General features: G+C 40.9%; 1 protein-coding gene across 1 annotated transcript in view; it reads right to left on the bottom strand.

The window, feature by feature from the left end:
• Positions 1-12,537: 12,537 nt before the first annotated feature.
• The window catches only part of MAPK9 (mitogen-activated protein kinase 9), a 93,445-nt gene continuing 85,363 nt past the window's right edge, over positions 12,538-20,619 (bottom strand). Inside the window, exon 12 of the mRNA XM_066272449.1 lies at positions 12,538-12,947. Within this exon, the coding sequence (XP_066128546.1) occupies positions 12,883-12,947 (65 nt within the window). The 3' untranslated portion in view covers positions 12,538-12,882. The remainder of the gene's footprint in view (positions 12,948-20,619) is intronic.

The raw sequence follows: 20,619 nt of genomic DNA, 5'->3' as shown, positions 1-20,619 counted from the left end.
ATTATATTTTTTATTTGCATTTCTCTAGTAACTAATAAAGATGATCATCTTTTCATATATCTGTTGACCATTTGTATTTATTCCTGGGAGAAGTGTCTGTTCATGTCCTCTTCCCATTTTTTTTTATTGGATTGTTTGTTGTTGAGTTTTATGAGTTCTTTGTATATTTTGGATATTAAGCCCTTATCTGAGCTGTTGTTTGAAAATATCATTTCCCATTTAGTTGGCTGTCTGTTTATTTTGTTGTCAGTTTCTCTTGCTGAGCAAAAACTTCTTAGTCTGATGTAGTCCCATTCATTTATTTTTGCCTTCACTTTCCTTGCTTTTGGAGTCAAATTCAAAAAATGCTCTTTAAAACCAAGGTCCATGAGTTTAGTACCTATGTTTTCTTCTATGCACTTTATTGTTTCAGGTATTAAATTTAGGTCTTTGATATATTTTGAATTAATTTTAGTACAAGGTGACAAACTGTAGTCGAGTTTCATTCTTTTGCATGTGGTCTTCCAGTTTTCCCAGCACCATTTGTTGAAGAGGCTTTCTTTTCTCCATTGTGTGTTGTTGGTCCCTTTATCAAAAATTATTTGACCATATATATGTGGTTTTATTTCTGGACTTTCTATTCTGTTCCATTAGTCTGAGTGTCTATTTTTCTGCCAATACCATGTTGTTTTGCTTGTCATGGCTCTATAATATAGTTTGAAGTCGGGTATTATAATGCCCTCAGTTTCATTCTTTTTCCTTAGGATTGCATTGGCTATTCGGGGGGGGGGGGTTGTTTTGTTTTGTTTTGTGTTTTTGTATTTTTCTGAAGTTGGAAACGGGGAGGCAGTCAGACAAACTCCTGCATGCACCCGACCGGGATCCACCTGGCATGCCCACCAGGGGGCGATGCTCTGCCCATCTGGGGCATTGCTCTGTTGTGACCACAGCCATTCTAGCACCTGAGGCAGAGGCCACGGAGCTATCCTCAGCACCCAGGCCAACCTCGTTCCAATGGAGCCTTGGCTGCGGGAGGGGAAGAGAGAGACAGAGAGGAAAGAGAGGGGGAGGGGTGGAGAAGCAGATGGGCACTTCTCCTGTGTGACCTGGCCGGGAATCAAACCCGAGACTCCTGCATGCTAGGCTGATGCTCTACCACTGAGCCAACCGGCCAGGGCCTATTCGGGGTTTTTTTTTATAGTTCCATATAAATCTGATGATTTTTTGTTCCATTTCTTTAAAAAATGTCATTGGAATTTTGATGGGAATTGCATTAAATTTGTATATTGCTTTGGGTAATATGGCCATTTTGATTATATTTATTCTTCCTATCCAAGAACAAGGAATATTTTTCCATCCAATTGTATCTTTTTCGATTTCCCTTAACAATGCTTTGTAATTTTCATTATATAGGTTCTTTACATTCTTTGTTATGTTTATTCCTAGGTATTTTATTTTTTTTGTTGCAATCGTGAAGAGGATTATTTTTTTGAGTTTGTTTTCTAATGTTTTGTTGTTGGCATATAGAAAGGCTATGGACTTTTGTATATTAATTTTGTATCCTTCAACCTTACTGTATTGCTTTATTGTTTCTAGTAATCTTTTTGTGGAGTCTTTGGGGTTTTCAATGTATAGGATCATATCATCTGCAAAAAGTGATACCTTTACTTCTTCTTTTCCGATATGGATGCCTTTTATTTCTTTATCTTGTCTGATTGCTTGGGCTAGAACTTCTAGCACCACGTTAAATAAGAATGGAGAGAGTGGACAACCCTGTCTTGTTTCTGATTTAAGGTGGAAAGTCCTCAGTTTTATGCCATTTAATATGATGTTAGCTGATGGTTTATTATATATGGCCTTTATCATGTTGAGATATTTTCCTTCTATACCCATTTTGTTGAGTGTTTTAAACATAAAGTTGTGTTGTATTTTATCGAATGCCTTTTCTGCATCTATTGATAAGATCATGTGGTTTTTGTCCTTTGTTTTGTTGATATGGTGTATTATATTAACTGTTTTACATATGTTGAACCATCCTTGAGATTCTGGGATGAATCCCACTTGATCATGATGTATTATTTTTTTAATATGTTGTATTTGATTTGCTAGTATTTTGTTTAGTATTTTAGCATCTGTATTCATTAGAGCTATTGTTCTGTAGTTTTCTTTTTTTGTGCCGTGCTTCCCAGGTTTTGGTATGAGGGTTATGTTGGCATCATAAAATGTGTTTGGAAGTATTGCTTCTTCTTCAATTTTTTGGAAGACTTTGAGTAGAATAGGAACCAAGTCTTCTTTCAATGTTTGATAGAATTCACTAGTATAACCATCTGGGCCTGGACTTTTATTTTTGGGGAGGTTTTTAATAGTTTTTTTCTATTTCTTCCCTACTAATTTGTCTGTTTAGGCTTTCTGTTTCTTCGTGGCTCAATCTAGGAAGGTTGTATTGTTCTAGGAATTTATTCATTTCTTCTAGATTGCTGAATTTGGTGGCAAATAGTTTTTCATAGTATTCTACAATAATTCTTTGTATATCTGTGATGTCTGTGGTGATTTCTCCTCTTTCATTTTGGATTTTGTTTATATGAGTCCTTTCTCTTTTTTCCTTGGTGAGTCTTGCCAAGGGTTTGTCAATTTTGTTGATCTTTTCAAAGAACCAGACCCTTGTTTTATTAACTTTTTCTACAGTTTTTCTATTCTGTATTTCTACTCTGATGTTTATTATTTCCTTTCTTTGGCTGGCTGTTTTTGGGTTGTCTTTGTTCTTCTTTTTCTAGTTCCTTAAGGTGTGAAGTTAAGTGGTTTACTTGGGCTCTCCCTTGTTTGTTCATATACCTGAAGTGATATGAACTTCCCATTTATTACTGCTTTTGCTGCATCTCAGAGATTCTGATATGTTGTATTGTCATTTTCATTTGTCTGTATACATCTTTTGATCTCTGTGCTTATTTCTTCTTTGAACCACTTATTTTTTAAAAGTATATTGTTTAGTTTCCACATTTTTGTGAGTTTTTTTTACCTCTTTATTGTAGTTTAATTCTAGTTTCAAGGCTTTATGATCAGAAAATATGCTTCGTACAATTTCAATTTTTCTGAATTTGCTGATGTTGTTTTTGTGGCCCAACATATGGTCAATTCTTGAGAATATTCCATGTACACTAGAAAAAAATATATACTCTGTCGCTTTGGGATGACGTCCTGTAGATGTCTATCATATCCAATTGCTCTTGTGTTTCATTTAAGGCCAATATATCTTTATTGATTTTCTGTTTTGATGAATGATCTAGAGCCATCAGCGGTGTATTGAGATCTCCAAGTATGATTGTATTTTTGTCAGTTTTTGTTTTTAGGTCAATCAGTAGCTGTCTTATATATTTTGGTGCTCCTTGGTTTGGTGCGTATATATTAAGAATTGTTATGTCTTCTTGATTTAGTGTCCCCTTAATCATTATGAAATGATCATTTTTGTCTCTGATTATTTTTGCTGTCTTGAAGTCAGCATTATTAGATATGAGTATTGCTACACCTGCTTTTTTTTTTGGATGTTATTTGCTTGGAGTATTGTTTTCCAGCCTTTCACTTTGAATTTGTTTTTATCCTTGTTGCTTAGATGTGTTTCTTGTAGGCAGCATACAGTTGGATTTTCTTTTTTAATCCATTCTGCTACTCTGTGTCTTTTTATTGGTGAGTTTAATCCATATACATTTTGTGTAATTATTGACACTTGAGGGTTTCCTATTGCCATTTTATAAATAGCTTTGTTAGCTTTGTATCTTGTTTGATTCTTTTCTTTTGTTTTTCTATCCTTTGTTTTTGTTTGGTTGTAATCCATACTTCTTTGCTCTGTTACTACCTTTTTTAAGTCATGTGCTTCTGTGGTGGATTTTTCAGGGTTGGTTACTATTAAGTAATGAAAAGGGTACCTACCATATTCATTGTAGTATACTATTTTATGAGTGCTTTTGCACACCATTGTCCTTTGCTACTGTTAATCTCTGTCCTCTCCCCTTTTTTTTGTTTTTGATGTCACAGTTTAAATTTGGTTTTATTGTGTTCTTGGTGGAGCTTTTACTTGTGGTTTTGTTTTGTTTTGTTCTTTGTATCTGGTTGAAAAACCCCATTTAGTATTTCCTGAAGTGGGGGCTTTCTGATGATAAATTCCCTCATCTTTTCTGTATCTGTGAATGTTTTTATTTCTCCTTTGCTTTGATGGGTATAATATTCTTGGCTGGAAGTTCCTCTCTTTCAGGGCTTTAAATATTGGGGTCCACTCTCTTCTAACTTGTAGAGTTTCTCCTGAGAAATCCGATGATAATATAATAGGCCTTCCTTTATATGTTGTATTCTTCTTTTCCCTGGCTGCCTTGAGAATTTTTTCTTTGTCATTGGTTTGTGCCAATTTCATTTTGATATGCCTTGGAGTAGGTTTGTTGGGGTTAAGAAAACTCGGAGTTCTGTTTGCTTCTTGAATTTGAGGCTTTAGTTCTTTCCACAGCCTTGGAAAGTTCTCATTTATTATTTGTTTAAATGTGTTCTCCATTCCATTTTCTCTCTCTTCTCCCTCTGATATACCTATTATTCTTATGTTATTCTTTTTGATGGAGTCAGACAATTCCTGTAGGGCTTTCTTATTTTTAAAAAAATTTTTGAGTCTCTCTCTTCTTCTCTCTGTTGTGCCTCAAGTTGCTTGTCTTCTATGTCACTAATCCTATCTTCTATCTGGCCTGTTCTATTAGCTAAGCTGTCACCTCTTTTTTCAGTTTATGAATTGAGTTTTTCATCTCTGTTTGATTTGTTTTCAGTTTCAGTTTCCTTGGTAATATATTCTTTGTGTTCATTGAGTTGTTTTTTGAGCTCCCTAAATTGCCTTTCTGTGTTTTCTTGTATATCTCTGAGTACTTTTAGGATTTTTATTTTAACTCCAAGATTTCCAATCTATTAAATTTTTTTCTCCATAGACCTTTCCTCATCTATCTGTGCTACATCTCTGTCTTTTGTATCCATGATATTTGATTTCCTTTTCCTTAATGGCATTCGAGGGTGGTTTTGTTAATAGCACTAATGAGAATTAATAAAGAATAAAAAGTAAAAAAATTAAAAAATAATTTTTATTCTTTTTTTCTCTTTTTTCCCTTCCTCCTTGAGAAAATACCATGAAAAACTGTGAATTATATTGTGCTAAATGGAACAAAAACTACTTATAAAGGAGGGCCTGAGTTAGGGAGAAGTGATAAAATAGCAAAAAAGGAAGTAGGGACCCACAAAATGCAAAAAAGAAAAAATTTCGATCAAGAATAAAACAATTTTCTTGTAAATGATGGCTATCTGAGATATATAATGAAAGGGATAAGAGGGAAACAGGAAAAAGAACAAAAAATACTATTGTATTAAGTGGAACAAAAACTAGATAGAATGGAGAGCCGGGGTTGGGGGGTATGCTAATGAGTTAAAAAGCAAAGTAAAAAGCACCCAAAATGCCACAAAGAAAAAATTTGAGTCCCAAAGAAAATAATTTTTTCATGAGTGAGGATTGAATGAGAGGAAAAGTAAAGAAGAAAAGAAGAAACTAAGAGAGAGGGAGAAAAAAGAAAAAGGGAAAAAAGAAAAAAGAAAGAAAAACAAACAAAAAAAGAAGAGAGAGTTAAGGGTTTTGGAGTGTAACCCTCATAGAGAAAGGAAGAAGAAAAGAAAAAAAATAAGAAATGTAACACTTATGGGTAATGTAGTTCAAGATGAAGAGAAAAGAATAAGATGGGCAGAGAATAAAAGAACCAAGGTAGAAGAAAAAAATAATAATAAAGACAAGAAGATGAAAGAAACAAAAAAAGTAGAAAAAGTTGTAAAGTCTGTGGATTTTTCTTGATTTTGAGAGGTAATCTCTTCCTTTTTCTTTCCTCTCCCTCTTCCTGGCTGGTGGCTCTGTACCCCAGGCTCTGCCTCTGTGGCATGCTTAGGTAGAGATTTGCAGTTGATGAGTCGCTATGGTGATGCCATATACTAGGCTTCAGTCTCATTGGTAGGCCGGGCTTATTAGCATTTGCAGGATTCAACAATGGGAGAGTCCGTTTTCCCAGATCCTCTCTCCTAGTCTCTCCTTCCTGAATTAGCAGCCTGATGATCCAGCTATGAGGCTGTCGCTGCCTCTGCCTGGAGAGTAAGAGGCTCAAAGAGCTGGCAAATCCCCACTCTATCCCCACTCAGTGCAGGGTTCTGGGTAAGGCTTTGTCAGTCAGAGCCACTAGTGTAATCAGGCTGGGCTGGGAGCCAATTGCTCTCAAGGTGCCTTTCTATGAGCCTCCATGTGTGTCCAGTATGCCTTAGCACTCTGTGAGAACCACTTTCCCCAGGCTTTCTGCACTTTATAACCTGTTCTGGCTGGGAAGAAGATGCCCTAGTTGCTACCTGCAGAACAGGAGGTCTTAAAAGCTGCCAAGTCCCTCTTTTTAGCGCACAGCCCTGAGTATGAAAGCTCTGTCAATCAGAGCCACCAGCTTAAGCAGGTAGGGGAGCGCGTTGACTTCTGTTCAGTTCCCCAGGTATATCTAGTTAAATTTGCCTTAGTGTTCTGTGGGATTGTTTCCTGCAGGCTTCTTCCTTGTTAAAAAGCCTACAGCCTATCCTGTCTAACTTCTGCAGTGTTCTCTGAGGTTTGTTCCGTAGGAATGTGTTTTTCACCCTGTATCGGCTGACAGGAAGTGGTCCCCGCCCCTACATGCATAGCAAGAGGCACTAAAAAATATCCCATCTCTTGTCTTAGATCGCTGATCTGAGAGAGACCTTGTCAACCAGAGCCACGTAAGTCAGTTGGGAGGTGAGCAGACTGTGGGTTAAGCTATTTTCAGCGATTGGATCCGCAGATCTGCTCTAGAGACAGTCTGCAAGCTGTTTGCACGCTCCTCCCCCTAGCACTTCTGTATTTTTTCTTCCCCAGGATGATAGCCTGAATGGCTGGGTGAGGCCATTCAGGCTTCCCTGCCCGCCCTGAGAAGTTTGGGTGTAGGGAAGTTTGCTTTCGCGCACTCCCCACGTACTGCTGGGGGTGCAGGGACCACATCAAAACACTGGTTGCAGAGGCCTCTGACCCTGCCCCTCTGTCCGGGAACATGGGTGCCCACTCCCAGGCGCTAGGAGAAACCTCTTGCACACTATCCACGTTTGCCGACCAGGATATCAAGGATAATGGCGGCCGCCGCTTGCCCACCTTTGCTGGGGTCCAGCGCGGGCATTGTCTCACGTGGGCTGAGTCACCGTAGGCACACTCCTTCCTCAGCTTGAACGTCTGTGCCCAGCCCAGCTCCCTCCACACCACCAGCCCCCATTCTCTCTCAGTTCCAAGTGAAAGCAGCCCTTGCTCAGGTTAGTGAGGAAGGCGAAGTGTTCCTTTCTCTGTCTTATTTCCTACAGGGTTGATTATATATTTAGTCAATTTTTCACTCGATCATACCTTCGTGTTCAGTGTATGGGACTTCCAGACGCTCCAAGGTTAGATTTTTCTGTCACTGGTTGAAGAACTTGTTGAAATTTTGGGGAGAGGTATTGGGAGTGCTCCTCACGGCATCTTTTCTCTGACGTCACTCCTCAACTATAATTTTAAAGCAGCGGTTCTCAACCTGTGGGTCGCGACCCCTGTGTTTTGGTTGTTCGACCCCTGCCAGGGTCGTGACCCACAGGTTGAGAACCGCTGTTTTAAAGGAAATCATTCAGGGAAACCAGTTCATCAGTGAGGTGCTATGTGAAGGAAAGACTCACCCAGTAAAAAAAATCAAAAGAATGGAGGATGCAATTATAAATGGCCAGTAAATAAAGATAAAAATTTGTCTACTTAACAAGTAACCAAAGAACGGTTATAAATACCAATGAAGAAACACATGTGACCCATTAAAAAGGCAAAGATGGTAACAGTGAAAATACCAGTATAACCAAGGGGTTGTAGCAATAGGCCCTTTTGTAGACAACTGGTAGGAGAATAAATTGGGACATTTCTGGAGGTCAGTATCACAAAATATATAATATCCTGAAAAGCCCCTTTTTAGAAATACCAGTTTTAATAATTTGGTCTAAAGATATAATCAGACTAGTGTTTTATAATAAATGTATGTAAATTATAATCATACATCTACTGCTTATATAACTAGTCAGTAACTGCTAATATCAACTATAATTTTAAAGGAAAGGATTCAGGGAAATTTATTTGTAACAGTAAACATTAGAATTTGCTTCAGTATGGGAACTAGTTAAATAAAATATTTTATCTATACAATGGAATATTTTTACAGTCATAAATGATCACTATTTTGTTGAGTTGGAAAGATGTCTGCATTATGTTGTTATGTGAAAAAAAATCATGTTATAAGACAATCAATAGTATGATCACATTTTAATTTTAAAAATCTAGAGAGATATATCTCAAATGTTGAGTTACTACTAACAGTCATTACCTCTGGGTTATAGAATTACAGGTGAATTGCATTTTCCTCTACATTTACTTGCATTCTCTGAAAATTTTAAGTAAGCATATATCACTTTTATAATGAAGGGAAAAGGCAGTCAAAAGGCTATTACCACAGTGTAACAAAAGGAGAGTGATCAGGAGGTGTCTGTTAATTTGATCCCTGAGGTTAACCAAATTAAAAAATTCTAATCCCAGAGTCAATTCTATGATCTGAAACAGCAGCAGTTAACCACTAAATGGTAACCATTTAGTTACCATTTTGAGACCATTAGTTAGTGACCCTCAGTCTTCACTCTGACCCAGATTTGGGGAAGGGGGGTGTGGTAATATCTCCCAGTGCATTGGGTGCAATGAGTCACCTAAAATGATGGTGGAACCATTTGAGACCATGTATGGTCAAGGGCTGGATTAGGTCAAAATGAGTTGCACACCTTCAGAGGTAGTCAAAATTTCAAATACATTCTGCCAAGGGGATCAACTAGCAAAGGGATGCAGACTCCGCCTCTATTGACACCTCCTTCCTCCCCTTGGAATGCAGTATTGGTTCATTTCAAACTTGGATGCGGCAGCATCTCCTAGAAAGCTGAGTAAAACACAGACCGTAGGCCCCTCCCCGAAGTTTCTGATAGATCTGGGGTGGGCTTGGAGAACTTGCATTTTTAACAAGTTTGCAGCTAATGCTGATGCTGAGGGTCTGGAGCCCACACTGGTAGAACAGGAGTGACCAGCCTACATATCACTAGTGTGGCCATATGGATGATCCCCTTTTTATTTTATTTTTTTATTATTTATTCATTATAGAGAGGAGAGAGAGAGAGAGAGAGAGAGAAGGGGAGGGGAAGAGCAGGAAGCATCAACTCCCATATGTGCCTTGACCAGGCAAGCCCAGGGTTTTGAACCGGCAACCTCAGCGTTTCCAGGTTGACGTTTTATCCACTGTGCCACCACAGGTCAGGCTCGGATGATCCTCTTTTCAAAAATCACTGTATTACCACACTCTTGTCCATGTCCCTGAGTCTCATTTTTGTGTCCCACCTATTTATGAAATCATGTAGTTCTTAGTTTTTTCTGATTTACTTATTTCACTCAGTATAATGTTATCAAGGTCCATCCATGTTGTTGTAAATGATCCAATGTCATCATTTCTTATGGCTGAGTAGTATTCCATAGTATATATGTACCACATCTTCTTTATTCAATCTTCTATTGAAGGGCTTTTTGGTTGTTTCCAAGAGTGTGGTGGTTACCCAGGGTGGGGGAGAAAGATAGGGAGAGGGTAGCAGGAGGGGAGGGCACAAAGAAAACCAGATAGAAGGTGATGGAAGACAATTTGACTTTGGGTGATGGGTATGCAACATAAATGTCAAAATAACCTGGAGATGTTTTCTCTGAACCTGTACCTTGATTGATCAATGTCACCCCATTAAAATTAATAAAAAAATTTAAAAAAAAAGAGTGCAGCCCCTAGAAACACAAATTTAAAAAAATCACTGTATTGCTAGAAACTAAAATAATAAATAAAATTCAAGGTTTACCTTGCCCATAGTCTCTCGTTTCTCATTAAACCAAAGTTTTCATTTGTTTCCACTCCCTTCTAGGACTTTGGCCATGTGCACAGTCATTTTTTTTTTCATATTCGCAGTTGTCATAGATAGAAGTACAGAAAAGTATACATTTCCCCATGTTCTTGGAGGCTGTGTTCTCCTTATCTCCTCCAGCTCAGCACTGACAACCTGGTTCTGACCTGAATCTGTGCATAGCTCTCTCTGTGCTCATACACACATATACAATTAACAGTATAGAGAAATGGTCAAGAGCTCTGGCCTCAATTCAGGTGAAAATTCTGACTCAACTCTCTTAGCAATTAACTAACTGTATGTCCACAGGCATCTCTAGGCCTTAGAATCATTTTTCTGTAAGATTAGAATAACTATAACACCCATATTGAGTTTTTGAGAAATTCATATTAGTTAACACATAAGGAGCACTTAGCCAGTCACTGGCTTATTTACAAAAGATGAGTGTAAGTTATTATCTGTGCACACTGGGGGGAGGGGTTTACATATACTGCCTGCACCTTGTTATCCTCACAATACTGACATTCCTTCAGGGGCAGGGACAGAGCTCTCACTATCTAACAGGTGGATAATTCTCTACGATTGCATGGGTGCATTTGTACTTAGCCATACCCCTAGTGATGGGTGTTCTGGCCTGTCCAGACTTGTTGCACTACCATAAATGCCACAGCAGCAGAGAGGACAAGCAATCTTTCTGCCCCCTCCCCACTAGGGCAGCCTGTTCTGCTCTCCCCCTTTAGCACAGAAACTGCCCCTTGTTCCAGACCTCTCTTCAGACAGGGGTTTTGTTGGTCAAATATGTTTGCTCGCTTATAGTTTGCATTGGGTGTGGGGGACAGGCTGTAAGCAGGCAGGATCGTTATAGCCTAAGGCTTAGTTTTAAGACTAAGCCTTTCCCACCCTAAGTGACTTTGTATCAGAGACTTCTTTGTTTGTATATTGGATTAAAGCAGGGGTCTCAAACTTGCGGCCCGCGGGCCGCATGCGGTCCGCCGAACAATTTTGTGCAGCCCGCAGACTAATCCACGAAGTTCAAAATATTTTGGATAAAATTAAGTAAGCCCGTGGATTAGTCTGTGGGCTGCACAAAATTGTTCGGCGGGCCACATGCGGCCCGCGGGCCGCGAGTTTGAGACCCCTGGATTAAAGGTTTTGATTTCTACACTATAAAATGGGCAGACCGGGAGCTTGCTCTCTCTTGGTTTCTGAGATTAGCATTAGAGAGGAGAGCAGAGAAAGGCTACGTGGAAGAGAGGAGAAGCAGCCAAGATGGCGGAGTGCTGAAGGAGAAGCCAGTTTGTGCAGAGTTTGTGCAGAGAGAAGGAGATGGGGAACAGAGATAAATAAGGCTAGTGAGGTAGATACCTTTGATTCTAGGAATACTCAGATAAATCAGTGGCTTAGGAAGCCCTGAATGGAAAGGGAAGTGTTTTCCCACTGTGTGTATTTCTTGCCCACGGGTGCAAGCTAGGATTAAAGCTAATAGCCCACCAGTTCTTGGCTCCATTGTTTCATTACCGTCTGTCCGAATCAAATGCGAACCTGCATGGGCCAGGCGGCTGTGATGGTGGCCGTGGCTACTGGCTTTACAGGTTTCCTCCACAGGCCATCTCCATGTTCTAGCTCTCTTCCCCAGGCCTCCCCTTGTCAGACCAGCCCAGCCAGAGCTGAAGGCTCCAGAGCCCCGAGGAGGACTAGCTGGCAGCTGCGATGCTGAAGCCAGAGCCCCTGAAACACCATCATCCCCAAATGAGACAGCTGCCATGGTTCCTGGGGCCGGAATGAAGGTCGGACCAGCAAAAACATGCCAGGAAGCCATTTTGACTGTAACGAGGGAACAAAAACAAAACAAAATGCCCAGGCCATCAATTTGTGGATGTGCCCCAGATGTTTCCATCCACCACCTCCAGAACAACACTGGCAGGGACACCAGCCACGGATTTAGCCTGTTTTAGGAACTAGCCACTAACAATGAGAACTTGTATTGGCAGAGTGACTTACACATTCTCAGAAGATTCTCTTGGCTCTGTTGTATCGTTAGCGGTTCTTCTGTTCTAAGTTAAGAGACCCCCATGGCTCAGATCAACTGAGCTGTGATTTCGCTGCTCTGTGGAGCTTTGCTGAAATACTGGATCCAGCTACCTGTGAGCTAGGTGTTCTGTGTTGTAACGGCAGATTAAAATGCTCCCTTAAAATTCCTGAGAGTTCATCCTTTTCCCGCTAGACCTGGGAGCTGACAGTAATGGAAGGTAGATGTGCCCAAGACTGTTCCAGTGTAATCTGACATTTGATTCTCCCTGAAACCCAGGAATTATTCATCTCACTTTTCAGATAAGGCCATTGAGGCTGGGTGGGGTGGGGAGATGAAGCACTTTGCCCCAGGTCACTTACCTGGTCAGGGATAGAGCTGGATTCAAGCCCGAGTCCATGCAAATAAAAACGTGTGTCATTTCCACCACGCACACAACTTAATCATCAAAGCCCAACCTTACAAAAACAAACCTGCTTCTGAAACATAAGGAAAAAGGCACTTTCCCATAGTTGACTAGGATGTTTGTGCACCAAATCTATATTATATTTAATAGTTCTATCAGACTAGAAGCCAAATTATTTCTTATGCGCCTCTCCAGGCAGTTGGTTGTAAATATGAGGGCATAGTGATGATGATGTTGGTACTGGTGGTGGCAATTATCTTCTGTCCATTGAGTACTCACTCTGTGCCAAGCTCTGTGCTTAGCATTTTGCATATTCATCCTGACTCTTTTTTGGTCGCACAACAAGCCAGGTGTTTTGTGTTGTAAGGCACAAAAGAAAAAAAAATTCTGTGCAGGTGTCTAAGCATACACAGCTAGAACACAGCAGGCCTGAGACTTGGCCTCAGGATCCCAGCTGTGGAGCCAGTGCTTGGAACCACATCTCTGCCCTCCATCGGCCATAGGGTCCTGATAAAAGAAAACAGACATTAGAAACACTCCATGAGCTTCCACTGCACTGATGGCTATTCTTAGATTTACGTGTTTTCTTCGGCAAGGCTCAGACACAGACACTTTAAGTTCATCACTGCCTGTCACCATGTATCGCGGCTGTTCATTGTCAGCCCAGCACCCCCTGGCTTCAGGACCCATTCACCCTCTGCCTTACATCATTCTGTAAATCTGAGCCGTGATATCAATAGGTGAGTTCTCTTGCTAGCAGTAGGCCATTGTTGGTCAAATAAGTTTTTAAATATGACATATATGTTTGCTCACTTTGGGTGTAGGAGACAGGCTGTAAGCTGGCAAAGTCATTATACCCTAAGGCAGGGGTCCCCAAACTTTTTACACAGGGGGCCAGTTCACTGTCCCTCAGACTGTTGGAGGGCTGAACTATAAAAAAAAAAAAAACTATGAACAAATCCCTATGCACACTGCACGTATCTTATTTTAAAGTAAAAAAACAAAACGGGAAGAAATACAATATTTAAAATAAAGAACAAGTAAATTTAAATCAACAAACTGACCAGTATTTCAATGGGAACTATGCTCCTTTCACTGACCACCAGTGAAAGAGGTGCCCCTTCTGGAAGTGCGGCGGGGGCCAGATAAATGGCCTCAGGGGGCCGCATGTGGCCTGCGGGCCGTAGTTTGGGGACCCCTGCCCTAAGGCTTAGTTTTAAAACTAAGCTTTTGCCCACACCCTTGACTGTTGCATGATAGGGGGTGGTACACTCTTATGAGGAATCCCATTTATGCCTCAGATAAGTGACTTTGTATCAGAGATGTCCTTATTTGTATATTGGATTAAAGGTTTTGAATTCTACACTATAAAATGGGGACAGACTGGGGGCTCACTCTCTCGGTTCCTGCTATCAGCATTGCAGGGGCCTCCCCCATCCCTTACCCTTCATGGGAAAAGCAGGATTTCTGCTTTTCCCTTGTTTTCTCTTGTGGCTTGCCTGTCTTGGTGAGACACCAATAAACAGAATGGCCCACCATCCTCCGACTCCGCCATTTCTTTACCATCTTCCTGAATTCAATGAGAACCTGCATGTGAATGGCCACAATGGCAGCCCCTGGCCTTACAGCCATTTTTTGGAATTGATGATATAAATGCTTGGCTTAAATTAACTGGATAATTGCTTCAGTCTTTTTGGTAATTTGTCATCATGGGCTCTCACACAGCAGACATCAGTCATGGCTAAGATGACACACTGTGTCCTCCAAGAAATTGAGAAAGAGAATTGATTTCTGTATAAGACCCACCAACGCCCTGAACCTGAATTTCACATCTCTGCCCAAGAATTGCCTCTCCTGGCTTGGACAGAGCTCCCACTTGCTTACCAGACTCCTCACCTTACAATCAAAGGTCATCATTATCATGATGCATGACTGCTGTGTGCCCGCCAAGTTGGCAGTCCAGTCACATACCAGTGACACAGCGTTTCTGCTTAACTTGACAGCAGGCTTTTGCACCAGCAATGTTCAACTGGTGTGCCGCAAGAACTTTTAAAACATGCAATACCTGACTGTTTAGCTGGGGGCACTGACCTCTTCTGCCTTAGATAAAGTCCTCTGGTGTGAATGCCCTGTCTTGCACCATAAATATAATAATGTTGCATCTTATCGGTCACATCGCATCATAAGGTTGCATCTGATTGGTTACTTCTTGGTACCAGAAGTATAGGCACTTGATTTTTTTTTTTTTTTTGTATTTTTCTGAAGTTAGAAACGGGGAGGCAGTCAGACAGACTCCCGCATGTGCCCGACCGGGATCCACCTGGCATGCCCACCAGGGGGCGATGCTCTGCCCATCTGGGGCGTTGCTCTGTTGCAACCAGAGCCATTCTAGCACCTGAGGCAGAGGCCATAGAGCCATCCTCAGTGCCCAGGGCCAACTTTGCTCCAAAGGAGCCTCAGCTGCGGGAGGGGAAGAGAGAGACAGAGAGGAAGGAGAGGGGGAGGGCTGGAGAAGCAGATGGGCGCTTCTCCTGTGTGCCCTGGCTGGGAATCGAACCCAGGACTCCTGCACGCCAGGCCGACGCTCTACCACTGAGCCAACTGGCCAAGGCCTGGCACTTGATTTTTTTTAAAAAAGTCACTTTGGAGCAAAAAAGAAAGGTATTACTGCTTTTTGTTTAACCAAATACCCATTGATATCTGCTAGAGCACAAGTGTTCCACAGAACCTAGTTTGGGAAATGTTATCATCTTATCCAGGGCTTCTTTAAAGACAGAATGCAAAGAAATCTTTAAGTATTTTAAACATTTTTAATTTTATAAGTAATAGACCTGACTCAATTCTTTAAAAAAAATTAGAATATTGGAAATAAAGCTAAAGTCCCCTTTGACTAACATCCTCAATCCTGGTTCCCTCCTCCTCCCAGAGGTGGAGTGTTTTACCCCGTGTGTGCATATACAGGACACATACCCACATGCACACACACACACCCTCATAATTCATATAAAGTACAAAATATGGTTTTGGATTGTTTTTATGTTAATGGTATACTGTTTTGTAGCTTGCTTTTTCGGTGTAAAATGTGCATGGGAAATCTTTCATAGTGATCTGTAGCTATGTATCCTTCATTTCAAGTGCTCTGTGGCATCTCCTCTTATGATTTCATTGTGATATATTTATCTGTTTCTGTCCTGTTGGACCTGGAGATGGTTTCCACTCTGGGCTTATTAGACTTCATACAGCACTGAACATCCTTTTCCATGGTCCCCCAAGCACAAGCATGGGTATCACCACGCCTGACCTGTTGTGGTGCAGCAAATAGAGCGTCGACCTGGAATGTTGAGGTCGCCGGTTTGAAACCCCAGGCTTGCCCGGTCAGGCACATACAGGAAGCAACTACTATGAGTTGATGCTTCCCACTCCCCCACTTCTCTCTCCCTCTCTCTCTTCTCTCTCAAATCAATAAATAAAATCTTAAAAAAATAAGTAAAAAATAAAAATGAGGCTACTTTACTAAAAATAATAATAACAAGCAGAGATTACAAAGAAGAGCCTCGCAGGAAAAATACAGGTGATCAATAATCATGAAAACATATTCAATGTCATCATAATAAAAAAACTCACAAAGCAAACCAACATACTTCACTTGATTGACAATAACAGTATCAAAATAAATCATTTTTTTGCTTCTGCTGGGTCACAGGGTAGATTTTCTTTTTTTTTAAATTGAATTTATTGGGTTTTAGGTATCAGGTATACAACTCAACAAAACATCATTTGCAGACTATCATGCATCCATCACACCAAGCAAAGTCTCTTTCATCCCCATTCTTTTCCTTTGCCCACCTCCATCTATCCCTCTTTCCCCCTGCCCTCTGGTTATCACCATACTCTTATCTGTGTCTGTTTATTATATATGGTTGTTTTTTTTTTTTGCTTAATTCCTTCACCTTCTTTCATCCAGTCCCCAACACCCCTCCCCTCTGACAGCCGTCAGTCTGTTCCACATGTCCATGCCTCTGTTCATATTTGCTCATCAGTTTATTTTGTTCATTAGATTCCACATATGAGTGAAGTCATATGGTACTTGTCTTTCTCTGACTGGCTTATTTTACTTAGCATAATGCTTTCCAGGTCCATCCATGCTGGTATATTTTCCTTTGCCCAGTTGTGAACAAAGACTTTTCATTGGCAAGAAAGCCAAGGGCAGGAGTCTTCACAATGACTCAAGGAAGTCAGAAAGGAAATGAATAAGGTGGTGTGCTAGCTGCTTCTGAAAACCCGCCGAGGTTCATTTTCATGCCAACAGTCCCCAAATCCATTCACTGTCAAGACTACAGCCAAGGCTCCTTCTCAATCCAAAGGCAGCCTTCTGTCGTTCTGAGCTTTCTTTCTCCTTTCCAGACTCTGCTTTGTATGCTGTTGAAATTGGTGTTCTGATCTGAACTGCAGTAGAATGTGAGTGTGCACACATGTGGATGAGGAAGACAGGTTAATTATCATTGAATGTTTACTCTTGCCAAATTTTCACTGAGAAAGCTTACACCTCATAAATGGTGATGGACAAAGACTTGGCTTGGGGAGGTGAACACACAATATGGTGTACAGAGATGTGTTGTAGGATTGGGCACCTGAAACCTGTATAATTATGTCAACCAGTGTCATCCCAATAAATTTAATTAAAAAAAAGAAAAAAGAGGTTTATAAAAATGAGTGCCAAAATTCTCCCTCGTCCTCACCAATACTGAATTTTATCAAATGTTGCCATTGTTGTGAATTTAGTAAAAATGATTTATTTTGATACTGTTATTGTCAATTAAGTGAAGTATGTTGGTTTGCTTTGTGAGTTTTTTTATTATGATGACATTGAATATGTTTTCATGATTATTGATCACCTGTATTTTTCCTGCGAGGCTCTTCTTTGTAATCTCTGCTTGTTATTATTATTTTTAGTAAAGTAGCCTCATTTTTATTTTTTACTTATTTTTTTAAGATTTTATTTATTGATTTGAGAGAGAAGAGAGAGAGGGAGAGAGAAGTGGGGGAGTGGGAAGCATCAACTCATAGTAGTTGCTTCCTGTATGTGCCTGACCGGGCAAGCCTGGGGTTTCAAACCGGCGACCTCAGTATTCCAGGTCGACGCTCTATTTGCTGCACCACCACAGGTCAGGTATCTCTTATTTTTTAATTTTCTATGTTGGGCAGTGAATGGTACAGGCTATCTACATATATATAAAAATAGCCTGGGTCACATGGGCAGCAAAGATTTTTTTTTTCTAGTATAATTTATCTTTTTACTTTGTCTATGGCATTTCTTACAATACAAAATTATTTTTGTATGCAGTATTTCATTTACATAGATAAATATACAACTATTTTTCTTTATAACTGCCAGAACACTTCACTGTATTTTTTTTATTTTTAATTGATTGTGCTAACATGGTTTCAAGTTTCCCACTCAATTTAACACCCTCAAGCTCACACATTGTGCCCCCTGTACCCCATGCAAAGTCTCTTTCCATTCCCATTTCACCCCCTTTTCCCCTGCCCCCACCTCCACCCCCCCTTTCCCTCTGGAACTTGCTGCCCTGTTGTCTGTATCTATGTGCTATGTATATATAAATTGGCGAATCCCTTCCCCTTCTTTGATCCTGTCCCCTCATCCCCCTTCCTTCTGACAGCTTATTGTGTTAACTAGATTGCACATGTAAGTGAGATCATATGATATTTGTCTTTCTCTGCCTGGCTTATTTCATTAAGCATAATACTCTCCAGGTCCATCCATGCCATTGCAAAAGGTAAGATTTCCTTCTTTTTCACGGCCATGTAGTACTCCATTGTGTATATGAACCATGGCTTTTTAATCCACTCGTCCACTGTTGGACATGGGCTGTTTCCAGATCTAGGCTATTATAAAGAATGCTGCAATAATCATGGGGGTGCATATCTTCTTTTTTTTTCTTTTTTCTTTTTTTTTTTTTTATATTTCTGAAGCTGGAAACAGGGAGAGACAGTCAGACAGACTCCCGCATGCGCCCGACCGGGATCCACCCGGCACGCCCACCATGGGGCGACGCTCTGCCCACCAGGGGGCGATGCTCTGCCTATCCTGGGCGTCGCCATGTTGCAACCAGAGCCACTCTAGCGCCTGGGGCGGAGGCCACAGAGCCATCCCCAGCGCCCGGGCCATCTTTGCTCCAATGGAGCCTTGGCTGCGGGAGGGGAAGAGAGAGACAGAGAGGAAGGCGCAGCGGAGGGTTGGAGAAGCAAATGGGCGCTTCTCCTGTGTGCCCTGGCCGGGAATCGAACCCGGGTCCTCCGCACGCTAGGCCGACGCTCTACCGCTGAGCCAACCGGCCAGGGCTGCATATCTTCTTTTGAAGATGTTTTGGGATTCTTAGGGTATTCCTAAAAGTGGGATAGCTGAGTTATTAGTCAGTTTCATTTTTAATTTTTTGAGGAAATGTCATACTGTTTTCCACAGTGGCTGCACAAGTCTGCATTCCCACCAGCAGTGCAGGAGGGTTCCCTTTTCTCCACATTCTCATCAGCACTTGTTATTTGTTGATTTGTTAATGAGTGCCATTCTGACAGGCGTGAGGTGGTATCTCTTGGTGGTTTTAATTTGCATTTCTATGATTAGTGACATTGAACATTTTTTCATATGCCTAATGGCCATCTGTGTGTCCTCTTTGGAGAAGTGTCTATTTCAGGTCCTTTGCCCATTTTTAAATTGGATTGTTTATCTTATCTTCTTGGTGTTGAGTTTTAGAAGTTCTTTATATATTTTGGTTCTTAATCCTTTATCAGATATATGAGCAAATATGTTCTCCCATTGAGTGGGTTATCTTTTTATTTTGTTAATGGTGTCTTTAGCTGTGCAAAAGCTTTTTGGTTTGATATAGTCCCATTTGTTTATTTTTCCCTTTATTTCCCTTGCCTGCAGAGATATATTGGCAAATACATTGCTACAAGAGATATCAGAGTTTACTGTGTATGTTTTCTTCCAAGATTTTTATGGTTTCACAACTTACATTTGTCTTTTATCTATTTTGATTTTTTTTTTAAATGTAAAGCATTATGACTTAGTATTTTTTTAATTTTTTTATTTTATTTATTCATTTTTAGAGAGGAGAGAGAGACAGAGAGGGAGAGAGAGGAGAGAGAGACAGAGAGAGAGAAGGGGGGAGGAGCTGGAATCATCAACTCCCATATGTGCCTTGACCAGGCAAGCCCAGGGTTTCGAACCGGCGACCTCAGCATTTCCAGGTTGACGCTTTATCCACTGCGCCACCACAGGTCAGGCCTCTATTTTGAGTTTTTTTGTGAATGGTGTAAGTTGGTAGTCTAGTTTCATTTTTTTGCATGTACCTGTCCAAATTTCCCAACACCATTTATTAAAGAGACTGTCTTTACTCCATTGTATACTCATGCCTCCTTTGTCAAATATTAATTGACCATAAAGGTGTTTATTCCCTGTTCTCTTCTATTGATCTGTATGCCTGTTCTTATGCCAGTACCAACCTGTCTTGATTACAATGGCCTTGTAGTATAACTTGATATCAGAAAGTGTGATAGTTCCTGCTTTGTTTTTCTTTTTCAAGATTGCTGAGGCTCTTCGGGTTCTTTTTTGGTTCCATATAAATTTTTGGAATATTTGTTCTAGATTGGTGAAGTATGCATTGGATTTATAGATCGCTTTGGGTAGTATGGACATTTTGATGATGTTAATTTTTTTTATTTTTTTATTTTTCTGAAGCTGGAAACGGGGAGGCAGTCAGACAGACTCCCGCATGCGCCTGACTGGGATCCACCCGGCACGCCCACCACGGGGTGATGCTCTGCCCATCCCGGGCGTCACTCTGTCGCGACCAGAGCCACTCTAGCACCTGGGGCAGAGGCCAAGGAGCCATCCCCAGCGCCCAGGCCATCTTTTGCTCCAATGGAGCCTCGGCTACGGGAGGGGAAGACAGAGACAGAGAGGAAGGAGAGGGGGAGGAGTGGAGAAGCAGATGGGCGACTCTCCTGTGTGCCCTGGCCGGGAATCAAACTCGGGACTTCCGCACGCCAGGCCAACGCTCTACCACTGAGCCAACCGGCCAGGGCCGATGATGTTAATTCTTCCTATCTATGAATGTGCTCTATGCTTCCACTTGTTTGTATCTTCCTTAATTTCTTT

This window comes from Saccopteryx bilineata, chromosome 4 (genome assembly GCF_036850765.1).
Source record: "Saccopteryx bilineata isolate mSacBil1 chromosome 4, mSacBil1_pri_phased_curated, whole genome shotgun sequence".
NCBI classification, from domain to species: Eukaryota; Metazoa; Chordata; class Mammalia; order Chiroptera; family Emballonuridae; genus Saccopteryx; species Saccopteryx bilineata.
Note: the sequence above shows the minus strand (reverse complement) of the source record. Positions and strands in the feature narration are given on the sequence as shown.